This window comes from Dipteris shenzhenensis, chromosome 6 (assembly GCF_047967505.1).
Source record: "Dipteris shenzhenensis isolate YYH24624 ecotype China chromosome 6, Dip_SZ_1.0, whole genome shotgun sequence".
NCBI lineage: Eukaryota > Viridiplantae > Streptophyta > Polypodiopsida > Gleicheniales > Dipteridaceae > Dipteris > Dipteris shenzhenensis.
The window spans coordinates 38,680,969-38,698,023 of NC_141601.1; the positions used below are offsets into that span (position 1 = coordinate 38,680,969).

The window sequence follows — 17,055 nt, forward strand, 5'->3', positions numbered from 1 at the left end:
CAAAAGGGTATTGATTTTGATGAAACCTTTGCCCCTACCTCTCGCATGACCACTATCAGATGCATGATTGCCATGGCAGCCCATCATGGATGGCAAGTACGTCAGTTGGACATCAAAACAGCGTTCCTACATGGAGACTTGCATGAGGAGGTTTATGTTACAAGCCTCGTGGATTTGTGCAGGATGGTCAGGAACACTTGGTGTGCAGGCTTCGCAAAGCTCTGTATGGCCTTAAGCAGGCACCTAGAGCTTGGTATGAGAAGATACACACTTATTTGGTTGCCCAGGGATTCCGCAACAGTCCAACTGAGAGTACCCTCTATGTTAAGAGGACTCAGGATATTGTTTTGGTCATTGTTTTATATGTTGATGACATGCTGCTCACAGGCCCCAATGAGCAAGATATTGCAGCCTTCAAGGCTGAATTACATTCCTCATTTGAGATGAGTGATCTGGGCCCTTTGCATTTTTATTTGGGCATTCAGTTTATACAGCAGGATGATGGTATTGTTCTGAAACAAACTAAATATATCCAGAAGTTGCTTCAACGGTTCTCTTTCCAGGATTGCAAGCCAGTTGCAACTCCTGTGGAGCCTGGCATGAAATTCAGCATTGAAGATTCTGGAGATGCCTTTGATCAGACATTGTACCAGCAGGCTGTGGGCTGTTTGATTTATTTGTGCAATACACGGCCAGATATTCAGTTTGTGGTCTCCTTATTGAGCAGATTCATGCATTGCCCAGGAACTAAGCATTGGCAAGCTGTTAAGCGGGTGTTCCGCTATTTGCACGGTACTATGCACCTTGGTTTATTCTTTCCCAGGGGGCCTGATCCACAGCTGCATGCTTTCTGTGACTCCGATTGGGCAGGATGCTTTGACACAAGAGTGTCCACCTCAGGTTTTTGCTTCTACTTTGGGCAGTCATGCATCTCTTGGTTGAGTAAGAAGCAACCCTTCGTGGCCACTTCCAATTGTGAAGCTGAGTACAGGGCAGCTTTCACAACCACCGTTGAGTGTATTTGGCTCAGGCAATTATTTGCTGATTTGGGTATGAGACAGGAGTCTGCTACTTCTATTTTTACAAACAGTCAGACTGCTTTGGCAGTTGCGAAGAATCCCGTCTTCCATGCACGCACAAAGCATATTGAGGTTCATTATCATTATGTCAAAGAGAGATTGTTTGCCTCAGAAATCAGCATGATCTATGTGCCTACACATGACAATGTGGCAGATATATTCACCAAAGCATTGTCTCGTGAGAAGTTCGAAGGCTTTCGCAAGCTTCTGAACTTACTTCCTTTTGGTGATTGATATCACATTTGTCTTGTACATTGTCACCACTTCACTCCAGGGGGGGTTTGTTAGCACCTATGTGTTGGGAGTGTAGGGTGATACCTTAGGTGTAGGCCCGGGGCACTTTTTACTCCAACTAGTGGAGGTTTTTTCCCCCGAGCTTGGAAGGCACACTTCCATGTGACCTGCAGGGTGTGCTTAGCAAGCACAACCCTATCCATGTATATGATGTGACTTTAGTCACATCTTCTCTATCATTCATTCCAATCATTGCTATTGCACTTGCTTACTCCTTGTGTGTCTTGTCTCTGCACCAACACTCTCCTTCTTGGTTAAGAGTCTCCAGTGGCATTTGAACGCACTCCAGTCTTTTTGCAAGACACATGATTTGAAGGTCAACTTGGGTAAAACTAAGCTCATGATCTTCAACGCATCCTAAGTATCCATGCACAAAGAGCAATTCCATTGATGGGGCTCTAGGAGGAGATTGTTGCATCTTATAGATACCTGGGGGACTCTTTTGCAGGACCGATCCTCACGATGCAACCAGCCATTTGAATAGGGGATATGCCGCACTAGCCAGACTCGAGCATCAGTGCTTTCACTCACATTTTCGGGAACCCCTCATTCGTTTACCCAAGGGGATGTTTGGTAGTCTCTTTTGGAGGACAAACTTATCGAAGACTGACTAGTCCTACATAGAGAGACTTCAAGTGCTCGATGATCTACAGCAAGCCATCGATCCCACATCAGATCACACTAGTAGAGTTTGGGGCTATGCCTCTGCAGCTTGATGTAGTCTTTCAAGTGGTCACTTATCTCCATAGGGTCGCAGATTGCCATGGCTAGCCCTAACTTCATCTATTGCATTGGAAGCAGAGGGGTATCAGAGGAACTGGTATGCTCGGACACACAGATGGTTTGTAGGCTTGGGACTACAGATGGACAGACTGCCACAGTTTCAGTTTAGCCTTGAGGCTCCATCCATTCCGCCCAGGTGTCACGAGGTGAACCAGATCGTCAGAGGGGATCTCTTGCAGCTTCACACATACTGGACCTAGTTAGTACCTACTGAGCTTCGAGTTAAACTCAGCTTCTATAGAGATCACTATTCACGATCTCATAGGAGAGGTTAACCAAACCTCGGCCTACACCCAGATTCATCTCCCCATGCACTCAGGATCTCTATTGGTCAGTTTCAGGTATCTTCACATAGACTACGCGTTGAGACAGGACGGACAGAGAGCATCCCACGTGAGATGGATCTTTACTTTATGTGATATGCACGAGACCAAGACTGAGGATCACTTTGCATTCAGATGCCCTGTGTACTATGAGATCCATAGACGACATCATTGTCTTTTCAGTAGCAATTTTGATGTCCAATACAGCATTCCCTCGGGGCTCTTCCAGATCAGGACACCTTGAGCATGTTGACTGGTCAACAGCATCCTTCCAAAGTACAAGGAGACCAGGTGACTTTGCTACCACACGTGCAGGTGAAGCAAGCTTTTCAGATTCAGGGAAACCAGGACTTAGGCTGGTTGAAGGAAGGACCATCAAAAGGATTTGGGTTTGGGAAAGGAATTGCACCGTTCATCTGAGCCACATAAGCTGCAATATCCCTGCTAGCCAGGCTTATCTACTGATCAACAAGCAGAGCACTGTGAACATACTTGTCAAGCTTACAATGCTGATACAAGCAATCAGAAGTTGTCAGTAATGATGAGAGTTTGGCATCAGCGCAAGCAATAGGGCAGGCAGCTCAATTGATTTGTAATTAGTGAATAAGGCATAATGGACCATAGTCATATCCTGAACTTGATGGAACCCACGAGAAGGGTTGTACATGATGATTTACTACCAGGTCTGCAATTGAGGGAAGGTGAGCCTTAATATCTGACTCCATTGGAGATGAAGTTCTAAGCAGTAAAGGAGAATTTTCCTTTGCAATATGTAGCTCAGATTGTGCAAGCTTATCCACCTAGGAGGTTTGAAAACTTCTATCCATCTTCTGTTAAAGAAGGGGTGGGTGGAATTAGTCACTGTTAAAGAAGGTGAGCCTTGTGGATGAATATCTGACTCCATTGGAGATAAGTTCTAAGTGCAGTAAAGGAGAATTTTCCTTTGCAATAAGTAGCTCAGATTGTGCAAGCTTATCCACCTTGGAGGTTTGAAAACTTCTATTCATCTTCTGTTAAAGAAGGGTTGGAATTACTCACTAAATAATAATCAGCCCGGTAGGAGATAGGGGTTGTCTTGGACAATGCTCTCTGGCTGCCATGAGTTCTCATCTTTAGGGAGTCCTTGCCACTTGATAAGATACTCGGTGTAGACTTTGTTTCGGAGTACGTGATCCTTGAAACCCATGATGCGCTCCGGAACATAGAGTATGTGGCCCTCCTCATCCATAGGTGGTAGCTTAGGAAGGACTTGGACATGTTGTCCGACATGTGGCTTCAGCAAGGACACATGGAAAACATTATGAATCTTGGAGGTCTTGGGTAGCTCCAACTCATACGCCACCTCGCCAACTTTGCGGATGATCCTATAGGGACCGTAATACCTGTGAGCAAGCTTCGTGTTGGTGTAAGAAAGGAGAGAAGGGATGGGAAGGGGGGGGGGGGTTGGCAGCGTTGCGCAACGGCGGGGAGGGGGAGGAAGGGGGCGGGGGGGTGGTAGCGCAACGCGAGGGGAGGGAGGCGGGGAGAGGACGGAGGGGCGGAGAAGGAAGGAGAGGGGGGGGGGTGGCGGGCGGAGAAGGAAGAGAGGTGGACGGAGGAGACGCGGAGGGCGGATGCGAGCTGGGAGGCGGCGGAGAGAGAGGAGGGGGAGGGGAGAGGGGGCCGCGCAGCGCGAGGGGGGGGTAGACTGGAGCGAGGGAGGGGTGGGAGCATTCGCAGGAGCTGCGTAATCCTAAAGCTTTGTGAGGTGAGTATTCATAGAATCTCCCTCATCCATATGTGTAGGAGAAAGCTCTCTCTTACAGAAGGAAACTCTGGCATCATTTTGTTGGAATGGTCACCTCCCAGGCTGCTACATGGGCAGCACACAACAAAAGGTAAAGGTTGCCACATGGGCAGCACACAGGCCGCCATGTGGGCAGCTATCTAGACGTGGCCATGGGGTAGCAAGAAGGGTACCTGGCAAGTCGTGGAGCTCCTGATGTACAGGGCAGACATGTGGACATCAGGGACCTGCAGCAGACTGATTGCGGAGGGATTTCCAGCAAGGACAGATGGCGCTTCAGTACGGAGAAGGTACGGAATGCATACGTGGCTGTACTGGGCTGGTATAGGCCTGGCAGGAGGCAAGGATGCTGCAGCAGGAAGGCGCCTGCATGTAGAAAGATGCGGGGCAGATGGCAGAGGCTATGGGCAGCTGTGAGGCCTGCAAAAGGCCCTGAATCTAGGGCAGTAGGGCCCTGGCCAGTGGCGCAATGCCATGTGGCAGGTCGGCCCTGCAAATGGCCCTGAAGGGGCCTAGTTTTGTGAGCCCATGGGGAGGGCTGCTGGGTCGGCCAGTGGACCCCACAATGGGTCAGTTTTGAGCAGACTGGTCGGCCACTAAGGGGCTGCCAGTCAGTTACTTCAGGGGGCCCTTGAGGGCCTATAAAAGGAGAGGCCTCAGGCCTCATTTCACATCCAACAGTTCGGCAAAAGCAGGAGCAGACAGGAGCAGCCAGGAGCCACTCCGTTGGGCCTCACACTAGGGGTGAAGGAGAGTTGAAGGTGTGCTGCAGACTGAGTTCCCTAGAGGCTGGACCTTGGCTGTCTTCTAGGGCAGCAAGGTGTTGTAATGGTAGCTAGTTGGTTGATCCTAGAAGCTAAGGAGAAAATGATGCACTCAATGCCAAGTATATCCTTGTTGAGCTTGCAAAACTGGCGTATTATCACAACAGGTTATGCTTTCAGTGCCTGCTTATGAGGGGGAGCTTCTGACCTCAGAGTCCACAAAACAGTTGATGCAGTCCAAGCTGATGTTTTGGACCAGATATGATCATTTTCCAGCTATGTGGAGCTGCAGAGACTGTCTATTCCACCCATTGATCTACCTACTGCTCCAACACCGTTCTTGCTGTTGGAAAGGTCACCTCCCCATCTCTAAGCCCCCAAATGAGGAGAGAGTGGGGGAGGGAGACCTAGGGCAGGATGTGCCCAAAGAGAGAATACCTGGATGTGTGGATCTGGGACAGATCTGGAGCATTCATGGTTGGTGGGGTATCCCAAGGAGGGAGGGTACCTGGCTGATCTGCAGGAGCATAAGGTGGAGCAGAGGACAGCAGTAGGGACCCAAGAGAAGAGGCCATGAGCTCATGGATGACGTCAGCAACAGTACGGAACAGTACGGAGCTGAGACGCACACGTGTGGGCAGATCAGGGAGCCAAGAAATAGCGCAGCATAGTGGGGGTCTATGGGCAGGTATACAGCCTGCAGCAGGGTCTCCAGCAGCAGCAAAGGGGAGCCTAGCAGCAGCCCAAAAAGGGCCTGGCTAGGCCCTTATATAGGGCTGGTTGGGCTGAGCCAACCAGGTCGGTTGGGCCAGCCAACCAGGTCTGTCCAGTCGGCCCATTTAGGGCTGGCTGGTCGGTCCATTTGAAAGGGCCTTGAGGCCTATAAAAGGAGAGACACTTGCCTCATTTCATTATCCAGCAGCCAGCAGCTCCAGGGCAGAAAGGAGCAGCAGGAAGCCTACTCTCTGGGCCTATCTACAGTAGGTGAGAGAGTGCAACAAGGGCTGCAGACTGTGAGAGAGTGCAACAAGGGCTGCAGACTGAGCCAGGAAGGGCTGGACCTTGGCTGTCTTCTAGGGCAGCAAGGTGCTGAGATCATCATCACTTGCAGCAGCAAACAGCCAGCAGATAGGAGCAGCAAAGGAGCTTCCCTTGGGCCTATGTTCAGGAGGTGAAGGGAGCACAAGGAGCTGCAGACTAAGAGCTGAGAGAGCTGCCCACCTAGGCTGGTGCAAAGACAGCAAGGTGGAAGGGATCTGGACCGATAGTCTATAGAAGCTCGAGGTGGAGCACGCGGACTCGAGTCTAGAGATAACTGGCTGATAGGAGAAGGACCTTGTGGTAAGATCAGAGGACCACACCATTGGTGGGACTCTGGATCTATATCTTTTGTATTGTGTCCATAGTTTTGGACGGAAATATTATTTGGTGGTTTCTCTATCTGGCTGGTTCATTGTCTATTGATGAGTCTGCACATCTATGTGATGCACATTAAGTAAAGAAGTTTGTGATTCCACACCCCACACCACACTGTGTGAGCTCCTGGGCATTACTATAAGTCTTCCGCTGTGTGTACCCTCTGTTGGGTCATTTCTAACACTTGCTGCAGTTCAGCATATTTTGGAGGGGTTTGTTGACAGCTGGACTCATTGCAACTTACACGCTATACCCAGATATGATCTTCTCTTTTCATGCTATGGATGTAATTCCTTGTTACAGCTCCCTTGCAAATTTGAGGGCAAATTTCTTATGGGCAGAGTGGGCTATAATAAAGGTCAATTTTCTTTAGTTAATTTCTAGTTTAGTCAGCCTTGTATGGCTTATAAACTAGTAGTACTTTTAGTAAGGAAGCCTTAAGTTTCCATGTGGCATCTTAGGGTGGCTATCCCATAAGCACTATGGTATTTTTGCCCAGTCCTATGCCTATATAAGGGGGCCCTGCTGTACCTCATCTCATACATTCATTCTTGAAGTGCAATCTAATTCTCATCCATTTCCAGCTGAACCTCATTGCTCTTGGCTGAACTGAACTGAACTGAACTAGGACTACCACTACACGACTAGAAATTCCTTCGTAGCATGCAGCCCCTCACAAGCTGTGGATTCCACAAGGATTCCAGGTACTTTTGCTGATTAAGCACATGGATTCAAATGTTTTCTTGCTGTCCTATCCATCTACTGCTGTCATTTCTGTTAGCCTAGACTATGAAATTAGGGTTGAACTAGCATGTTGTAGGCTGGTTTAGCTACATAAAGCTCCACAGTGAATAGTTGGTGCCATCCAGAGTGAGGAATCCAAACATCACCAAGAGTTTGAGCCATCTCAGATAGATGCACAACTATATGACCTCTAGCAAATTCAAATGCTGTGAATTAAATTGCACCAACAAGATTCGTTGCTCGAGCCTGCTCCAAAAGCCAATGCTTGACCAAAGTTTGCACAACCTGGCTGAAATCTGACTTACCTGCAAATAAAAATCCCCTTGTCACGAGGGGCAGCAAATACAAGCAATGGAGAGTAAAAGACCAAATTTTTTTAGGGCAAAGGGCACTCCAAATGCAAGCAGATATGAGGCAAAGCTGAGCACGAAAGTTGCAGCTCTAGAGCATCCAAACAAACAACAGTAATCTCCTCCAAAGCAGCTCCATAACAAGTCGAAACTGTTCAGAACAGCAGCATGTATTGTTTTCAGATTAGGCTTCACCGAAGGAACTTCAAAACAGGAGGCAGCCTATATGAAACCCCAACAAAAAGATCAAAAACCCTGAGAACCGGTTTGGAACAGATTGAAACTCCTAAAACAGGTTTGTAATCATTTCAAAACAATAAAATAAATGCTCCCATGTACGGGCAAGTACACAAATCTCTGAAAACCAATCGCCAACTGATGGAAATCTGTCAGCAAAATCGGATTGCCCAGGTAAAGACAGTTGCAGCTCAGTAAAACAGTCCCGAAACTGCTCGAAACTGTCTACTAAGACAGGTGATATTCTGCAAATCAACTCAAATCTTCCTCGACAGAAAAAAAGGGTCACACTAGGGGGCCAGTTGATGGTTTTCTCCAAACCAGGGGCGACTTGCTCTGGAACACCTCCAAGAGCACTTCAAACACCAAAAAAGCTGGAAAAACGTTCTCCAGCAGGGTTTCTTGCGACGAAATCGACGGTTTTCATGACATAAGTGCTTCCCAAGGGTGCGAGAGGCAACCTGCTCTGATACCACTTTGTGAGAAATGGAAGCAAGGTGCACAACAGTGGAGGATTGAAGTGTTGTATTGAGAGTGAGAGGAATTGGGGCTTAGGCCCCATACTAACACGCCACTAACCATAGTAGAGGGAAAAAGACCACAATGAGGGAAAAAGTGCCCTAACCTTCCTACTAATCTAATATTGACCATTGCCTTGATATTTCCAACAATAGGTGCATTTGCCCATCATAGAATCCTGCCAAAGCGATGTCTTGGTCTTTTTGAGAGGATGAGAAGGCATACCCAAGAGTCCGATCAGATTCCTTTTCCCTTAATACTAGCGGCACTCGAAAATTATCACCTCAGTCTTCTTTTTCGACCATTCGAAAATTCATGAAGTAGCCATTGCCAGCTCTAGGGTGTGTCTTGTGTTGCATGTTGGAAGCATAATTTTCCCTCTTGATATAGCCTAGTTTAAAGTGGTTTTTTTTTGCAGGAGAGGTAGAAAAAAATCTAGACTTTCATGAGCATCGGTTGAGAATCATCTGTGTTACCTAAGAACCTGATTAAATGGAAAGATTTACGAGTGTTAGATCACAGTCCAAAAAGTTTTCCCAATTGCAAAGAGGATGTTGATCTCTCTTAAGGGGATGTTAATGTTATACCTAGAGTCTCAATGATGTATTGGGAACAATAACGAGGGTTTTAAATCTGTTAGAGTCAACCTCTCTAGAGTGTATAGGGATATCAATTAGTGAAACTTGAAGATCTAGGTTGGTGCTAATGGAATAGTGAGGAACAAGCACAGCAATGAGGTGTTGTAATAGTCGTCACAAATTATCATGGGCAAGGGCTGCCATTGGCCATTCTTTCTTGCCTCATAAACTTGGCTCATGAATTTTTTAGCTGCATCTTTGTTAAGTCTTCCCTTCAGCATAGCTTTCTTGCTGAGAGATCCCTCTGCCTAGCCCCGACTGTGTCAATTGGACAATTGCATAACATAAATGCAGGAGAAACTTGACTATTGCTATTGCAAAGACACTCAATTTAGATTGCGAACCCGCTACTTGTTGACATAATCCTCAGCCTTCTCTAGAACAAATTCAGAAAGATAGATGGCATGCAAACCAGTTTGTTCATCACAAAAAGCTTGCTCAGAGATACCCTATGTGATACTCACCCCAAAAACAGCACAGCACCCTCTCCAGCTTGTGCCAGAGCAATAACTTTTGCAAGTGCATATTGCCCAGCATTTTCCCCTAACCCATCGAATCCAAAAGCATCAGTCTCATGCACAACTTTTTTTTGTTGCTCCATACCTGCCAGAACAAAACAATCTAATGTTAGGTAAAATATTATTTGGTATCCTCAAACTTACATTGAATTTTGCAAAAGATGGTCCTAACAAGGCTATCCAGAATTAATAAAAACCCATGCTTCTCCTTGGACAGTAGCTTCTTTTATGTAAACAACACCTGTACATCGAATAAAAAATTGTCCATCAATACAGAGGCAGAATGCACTCAACATTTCCATCACCTAGGAACATTTGCGCCATAATTACAGGAAATGGCACAAAGGTAGTTAAAAGTGTGCGCCTCCTCCCAAGATTATTGGGCAAGTTCTTGGCTCTGCATAATGGTTGTCTGCTCTCAGTTTGGTGCTGCTTTCTAATGCACAAATCCACGTGAACTGTTGGAATATGAAAACTGCAACTGCATGTTGGTGAGGTAAAGAGCTCATTGTAATTTTTGTGTTTTCCTCTCTGTAACCTTCTATCAAGGGTAGAAGGCTCATATAGTGAGGTAAACCTGCTGGCAAACAAAGTGTGTCATGAATTCATTCTAAGTAACACATATCCAACATGGAGTATGAATGTTGCAAAGATGTTTCAAAAACCATCAAGCGAAGTCACTGGTAGAAATGCAGAATGACTTCTGTAGAAAACAGCTGAGCCGCTTAGAGAAGACATGAATATGCAGTGTGCACAACAAATATCCATCCAGATATAGCAGTCACTTCCAATTTATAGAATCAAATAAAAAATTAGCTCGTGGTAGTTAGAGAAGGCTCATGTCACATTCAAGTCGTGAGTTAGTGATATGCTCAAACTGGTGGCCAAAAATTGAGCCTAATAGCTTGATAATCTTGGTATTCTTAACATTACTTCAGGAAATGTCAAAGGGTGAAAGCATTGCGTATATGACCCTCTTAGAATTTAAAAAGATGGAAATAATATCATCATGCAAAACATGAATCAACAGGAGTGTAGAGAAGGGAGAGTGCCAAACTTTTGGGTTTACCTAGACTTTCTTAAGGCTTAAAGCCTAGGCTAGAGGGCTCAGAATTAACCAAAATTTCCCCAATAGATTCCTAATGCATGCTAGCATGCACTCAACCAAATGTCCCAAAGACCATGTTCATGAAAACTCCCATACACTATTGGTCTCAAGTTCCCTTGTAGAATTTGTATCTCCCCCACTTGTGGAGGGTGATTGGGCTATGATCTTTGTATGACCAAAATCAAGTCTTTGTACAAATCCTGAGCCTCCACATGCTTCTAAATCCCTCGGCAAGGTATCCACCACGTGCACGAGCCTAAATCTCACTACTGGTCATCAAATATCTTTGATCTTCATACTGAAAGTTAAGAGAGAACTTAAAACCAAAGTTGTAAACCATGGTCATGTAGAGTCTTGCCAAAAAAGGAAACCTCCACACAATATCAATAGCATGTGAACAAAATAAAATAAATGTAGAAACTGAGATATGGAAGTATCAAAACAAAATGGTGGATGTATAAATAATGGTGTACGAGATGCTGCACAAAATTGCTCCATAATAAGCATTCATCATAGTAAAGCATGCCTTTCAATGCTAATACTGGCAACATCCTCTAAATGCTCGACAAATGCTGAGTCCACATAGACCTCTTGATACACTCAAATTGGTGATCTCTTTGATCAGGTAAAGCAACCAATTTAAAATAAATAGAATGCTCGAGCCCCATTTAATCATGATATGTTTGACAAACTTGTCCTTTCCGTATACACACACTGAACACAAAGCAAATGGCAATTATGAGCCACAAAGCAATGGCTACATCAAGTCCCCATCCAAGTATTAGGGTTTGGACACTAGAGATAGAAATGATATGGTACTTGATAGAAGATTGCCACTACTTTTTGAAGCCGGCTAGGCACATGGTGACTGAATGGCCCAAACATTGACTTCTATAGAAAAACCCTTTTGCCTACAAAATTTGGGCATGTGTGTCCCGATTTTAGCAAAGCGCCAGCAATTCTAGGGGTCTCTAGAATACTAAGGGGAGGAGTTGGTCCAATGCCCGGCCTCTAAACCACAAGCCTCTTCAGACTATCTAAGAACAATTACCCAAATCATTGCTTCTCTCTAGGGAACTCTTTGCTTTCAACTCGATGGGCTGCAGATGGGTGGTGGATCCAAACTTTAAAGAGCAGTTTGTAGATCAACTCCAAGCTTCTTTAAAGATACAACCTCAAAAGGTTGGAGGATCCATCATTGCATGCTTGGGACGTTTACCAAGGCAGCTCTTAAGAAGAACCCCGATATATCAAAGCATTCACCTCTTGCTTTTAAGCACATGATTGAAGAGAAAGTTCCCCCCACACAATCTGCTGCTACTTTTGGCTCCTACCCCATGAGAATTCTCTACATAACTTGGCTCAACACTGCCTTTGGGATTGCCAACGGTTGATTTGAATGGGAGTCATCAAGTCTTCATAGCTTCACAAGTGCATCCTTTCCCTATTGTAGGACATAATGGAATGGTTGCACAAACCCTTCATGGTTGTTACCCATAAGGAGTCCAATGGACTAGAGGCCCAAGGATCTTACTTCTTTCCATCACAAGCAACTAAGGTATGAAATCAAGAGACATGGCAAACGATGTGCGTATTTTCACCAAAAAAGAAAATGGTCAACCAAAGTTCCAATGGCAAAGACAACATGTCTAGAGGTACAATGCTAAGTGCTATCCTCAATGGCAAAAGAGAAAACCCATACACAAACAGGATCCCTCTTTACCTTAATCTCCTCTTAGTTGAAACTCAATATCAAACATGTAGGACATCCACATCTAAATCTCCATGTATGTGCATTCAAATGAACGAAAAGCTCAACCAATAAGCATTTGCTCGAACTCTTCCAGATGTTAGCTACATCTTGCCCCCCCTCCCCCCCCCCCCCCAACAAAACTCTTCCCACTTCTCTTTTAGGGGCCTTTCATAGCCCCATTTGGAGTCATTTTGGCTCCATTTTGAAGCCTCTTCATCGATCTTCCTCTCGAGTTCTCCATTGGCCTTTTTCGTGGTTCTACACGCTATATCAGATGCCAATTACAATAGGGTTTTGCTATCCTGTGGCAATCACCATGCCACCCAAGCATGCCCCTGGAGATACATTGCATGATAGTGATGAGGCTGCTCAGCATGAGCAATTGCCTTCCACAGTGGGTGCATCCACTTGTGGTACAGAGATCCCTACAACTCAGCCTCTATCTCTTGCATCATGAGAGGCGCAGGCAACGCGGACACAGTTTTTGGATACCCTTGCTTCTATGCTCCAAGGTGCTTTCCGCCGGATGGGACAAGAGTTCAGCCAACAACTTACCACGGCCATGGCTATGCAGGACACGACTCTTGCCCAGATTGGACATCAGCTTGAGCAGCAGATTGGCCAGGCTATGTAAGACACGGGCAAGCAACCCGCACCCCAGCAAGGGGACCACTCAAACAGTCAGGACGTTTTGTCTGCTCCACGCAAGGGTTTTATGGCAGATGCCCACCGTGCCTATGAGCATCAGTCTTTTGGACCGTTGCATGTACCCCAGCATGGGGATTATCTAGATTTGGATGATGCATTCTCTGTGCCGCAGAGCGCCTTCTTGCAGGATGTCAAGCCATCTTTTGGCTCACAGTTTTTTGCATCTATGCAAGCCAAGCCATCTCTTTTGGGCAGACCCGTTGGTATGCATCCAGTTAGTGCTCCTTTCACCCCACTAGCGAGTATACATGGCATTGGTTTTGGTTTATATGGCAACCCACACCCTAGGAGAGAGGCCGGTCCTCTTCTTAGCCCTTTGGCATGCCATCATTCCGGAGAGATGCATTTGGCAGAGAGTCCCAGCCAGGGGTTCATGCACCTATCGCTCCGCCAGTGAGCACATACAGCCAGACGCAGTCAGTGCATTAGATGGCAGTAGCTACTACGCAACAGGGGGTTAATGGTGGGCAGCAAGCCACTTTTGATGAGATGTTGGCAGATTCCTTGCATTCATATAAGGTCCTACCTGAGGCCATCAAACTTAAGATGTCTTTCTCCGATTATGTGAACCTCAAGCGTGATGATGCCCGCACTTCTGGAGGTTACGCACACAGGAATTATCCAGCCAAGGATGTTAAGGACAAACTCACAGTGCATTAGTTCAAAGGGGACACTCACACACCTAATGAACTTGAGGAGTGGCTTACGAAGCTGGAAGATTATTTTCTCTTGTACCCTAAGCAGGATGAGGACGGCATAATCTTTGGGTATGCACATGCAAGACTATGCAAATACTTGGTGGCGTTATATGAGGGACTCGCCTCAGAGGCCAGCCACATGGAAGGAGTTCAAGGAGCTGATGATCACCACGTTTGTATCCCCGCTCATGCTGGAGCAATATCTGGCTGAATTCTATGCAGTGCCGCAGACTGGCACCGTCCAAGAGTACTTGCAGCGCTTTTGGAGACTTTCCTTGTTTGTACAGGTCGTATCTGAGAGAGGGAAGTTGCTGTGTTTGAAGGGGAAGAAGGGGGAAGAAGAGCAAGAGAGTGAGAGTGAGAGAGAGTGACACTCAAGTGTGGGTGTGAAGAATGATAAGCCACACCACAAACTCACTTGTGTTTTATTAGGATTAGGTTTACCCTATGACTGTTTTAAGACAGTCATAGGTGTCCTATCTTTTAATGAAGGGTTGGCAATGTGCCTTTACCCCAACAACCTCCCACCTAAAGGCCAATGTGCCTAAAGGGGAGAAAAGAATAAAATTACAGCAATATACAGTTACTGTATACAAGACCATAAAGTAAGAATGGTCTCATCCTAATCCCATGATGTGGCGGCAATGTGCAAACCGCTCTGTAGGCAAGCTCTTAGTGAGCAAATCTGCAGGATTATCATCAGTATGCACTTTCACAAGCTCAAGTCGCTTGCCTTCCAGTACCTCCCTGATGAAATGATATTTCACTTCTATGTGCTTGGTCTTCTAATGAAAGACCGGATTCTTTGCCAACATGATAGCACTCTGACTATCACAATGCAAAACTGGCATATCTCCTGTAATGCCCAAATCTCCCACCAGCCGAGTAAGCCATATTGCTTCCTTGCAGGCCTCAGTGGCTGCAACATATTCAGCTTCAGTGGTTGACAGTGCAACGCATTTCTGCAACCGAGACACCCATGATATAGCACCTCCTGCAAATGTGAAAATATAACCGGTAGTAGACTTCCGGTTATCTGCATTCCCTGCATAGTCTGAATCTGTAAAACCATGCACCAATGCATCCTGCCTACCATAGCATATGCACAAGTCTTTGGTACCCTTGAGATACCTCAAGACACCTTTCACTGCCTCCCAGTGCCGCTTGCCTGGATTTGCCATATACCTGCTGATGACTCCCACCGCAAAAGCAATATCCGGACGAGTGGCAACCATGGCATACATCAAAGATCCAACTGCAGATGCATACGGAACCTTGGCCATTTCAGCCTTATCATCATCTGATCTGGGGCTGTCCTTACTGCTGAGTTTTAAATGTGGAGGCAACGGGGTACTAATGGACTTCCCCCCCTCCATTTTAAACCTCTGCAGTACTTTGTCAATATACTCTTTCTGTGACAGAAACAAAAGTCCCTTGGACCTGTCACGAGTAATACGCATGCCAAGAATATGATTTGCATCACCCAAGTCTTTCATGTCAAAAGACTTATGCAGTTGTTTCTTCAAAGCACTAATCTCATGCTGAGATTTACTGGCAATAAGCATGTCATCCACATATAGAATGAGTAGCATCAAACTGCCATCCTTTGCCCGTTTGGTGTACAAGCAATGATCGGTCTCACACCGATGATACCCTTGGGACTGCATAAAGGCATCAAACTTCTTGTACCATTCCCTTGGCGCCTGCTTGAGTCCATACAAGCTCCTCTTGAGCTTACACACAAGCTGCTCTTTCCCTTTAACAGCATATCCCTCTGGCTGACTCATATAGATCTCATCATGAAGATCTCCGTGAAGAAAGGCTGTCTTCACATCCATCTGACATAAATCCATGTCGTCATGAGCAACAAGAGCTAACACTACTCTCAAAGTAGTCATCTTGACTACAGGGGAAAATATCTCATCAAAGTCAATGCCCTTTTCCTGCTTAAATCCCTTGGCAACCAATCTGGCCTTATACCGAGGTAAAGCATTTGAATCCACTTTGACTTTGTAAACCCACTTGCATGGCAAAACCTTTCTGCCTGCAGGTAACTGCACCAAGTCCCATGTATCATTCTGAAGTAGGGAGTCCATTTCTGACTGCATGGCTTTCTCCCACTTCTTTTTCTATGTTCTTCCCATAGCTTCCTTGAAGCTGGAAGGCTCACCACAATCTGTCAGCATGATAAAATCAGCCACATTATTGGCTCCTGGAACAAATCTGGCAGGAGGCCGTTGTGTACGGGTGCTTCTCCTAACAAAATGTTCCGGATTAGGCTGCTGTCCAGCCTGTTCTTCATGCATGACGGGTGGCTGTACCACCATATCTGGCTGATCTACAGCCCCATCTGTTGGCATATCCAGTGGTACATCATTGGCAAAATTATCTGGCTGATTTTCAGCCTGTATACCCTCTTGCACAGGGTTATCTGCAGCAGCCTGCTGCTGCATATGAATGGGCATTCTTTGCTGTCCAACATCATCATAAATAACCCTCCTGTATTCCACAAGTTGCACGGGTTCCTTGTGTACACTATCTTCTTTAAAGATGACATCATTGCTGCGTATAATCTTCCGTTTAACGGGATCCCATAACCTGTACCCCATTTCACCTTCGTCACCATAACCCATAAAGATGCATCTGATAGACTTTGGATCCAGTTTGGTGCGCAGTTCTTTGCGTACATGAGCAAAGCACTCGTAGCCAAATACACGTAAGTGCTTATATGAAGGTGGCTTGCCAGACCACACCTCCTCTGGCACTTTCAACTCCAAAGCCTTATTTGGTAACCTGTTAATAATGTGAACTGATGTTTGCACGGCTTCTACCCAAAAGCCATGGGGTAATGCAGCATAAGACAACATACATCGAACCTTCTCCTGAATAGTTCGATTCATACGCTCACTTGCACCATTTTGAGATGCATTATGAGGGGCTGTGAGTTCCTGTTTGATGCCCTTAGCTTGGCAAAACTGCACAAAAGCATGTGACACATACTCACCCCCATTATCGGATCTGAGGCATTTCAGCCTGCGACCTGTCCGATTCTCAACCTAAGCGACAAACTTCCTGAAAGCATCTAAGGCATCTCCCTTATGCTTCAAGAAATAGACCCACACCTTACGTGTGGCATCATCAATGAAAGTAATAAAATATTTTGCACCCCCTAGTGATAACTGTGGCATCTCACACAAATCAGTGTGCACTAGATCAAGTGGTGCTCTATTCTGGGGAGTTCTCCTCTTATGAGGAGTGACAGAGTGCTTGCCAAATATACAATGATCACAAGTAGGCAAATCTGAAAAAGAAAGAGGCGGCAGATAACCCAAACGTG

General features: G+C 45.9%; 1 protein-coding gene and 1 pseudogene across 2 annotated transcripts in view; one reads left to right on the top strand and one right to left on the bottom strand.

Annotated features, from left to right (window-relative positions):
* Positions 1–17,055, bottom strand: part of LOC147901151 (uncharacterized) — a 58,469-nt gene that overhangs the window by 12,176 nt on the left and 29,238 nt on the right. Inside the window, exons 2-3 of one of the 2 annotated variants that reach the window (XM_087376244.1) lie at positions 9,757–10,028; positions 9,398–9,536 (exon numbers count right to left, since the gene is read on the bottom strand). In XM_087376244.1, coding sequence (XP_087232370.1) covers positions 9,398–9,536; positions 9,757–10,028 — 411 coding nt within the window. Of the gene's footprint in view, positions 1–9,397; positions 9,537–9,756; positions 10,032–17,055 lie in introns of both variants that reach the window. The other variant, XM_087376243.1, reaches the window with a different exon arrangement.
* LOC147901152 (secreted RxLR effector protein 161 pseudogene) lies at positions 594–1,313 on the top strand (annotated as a pseudogene).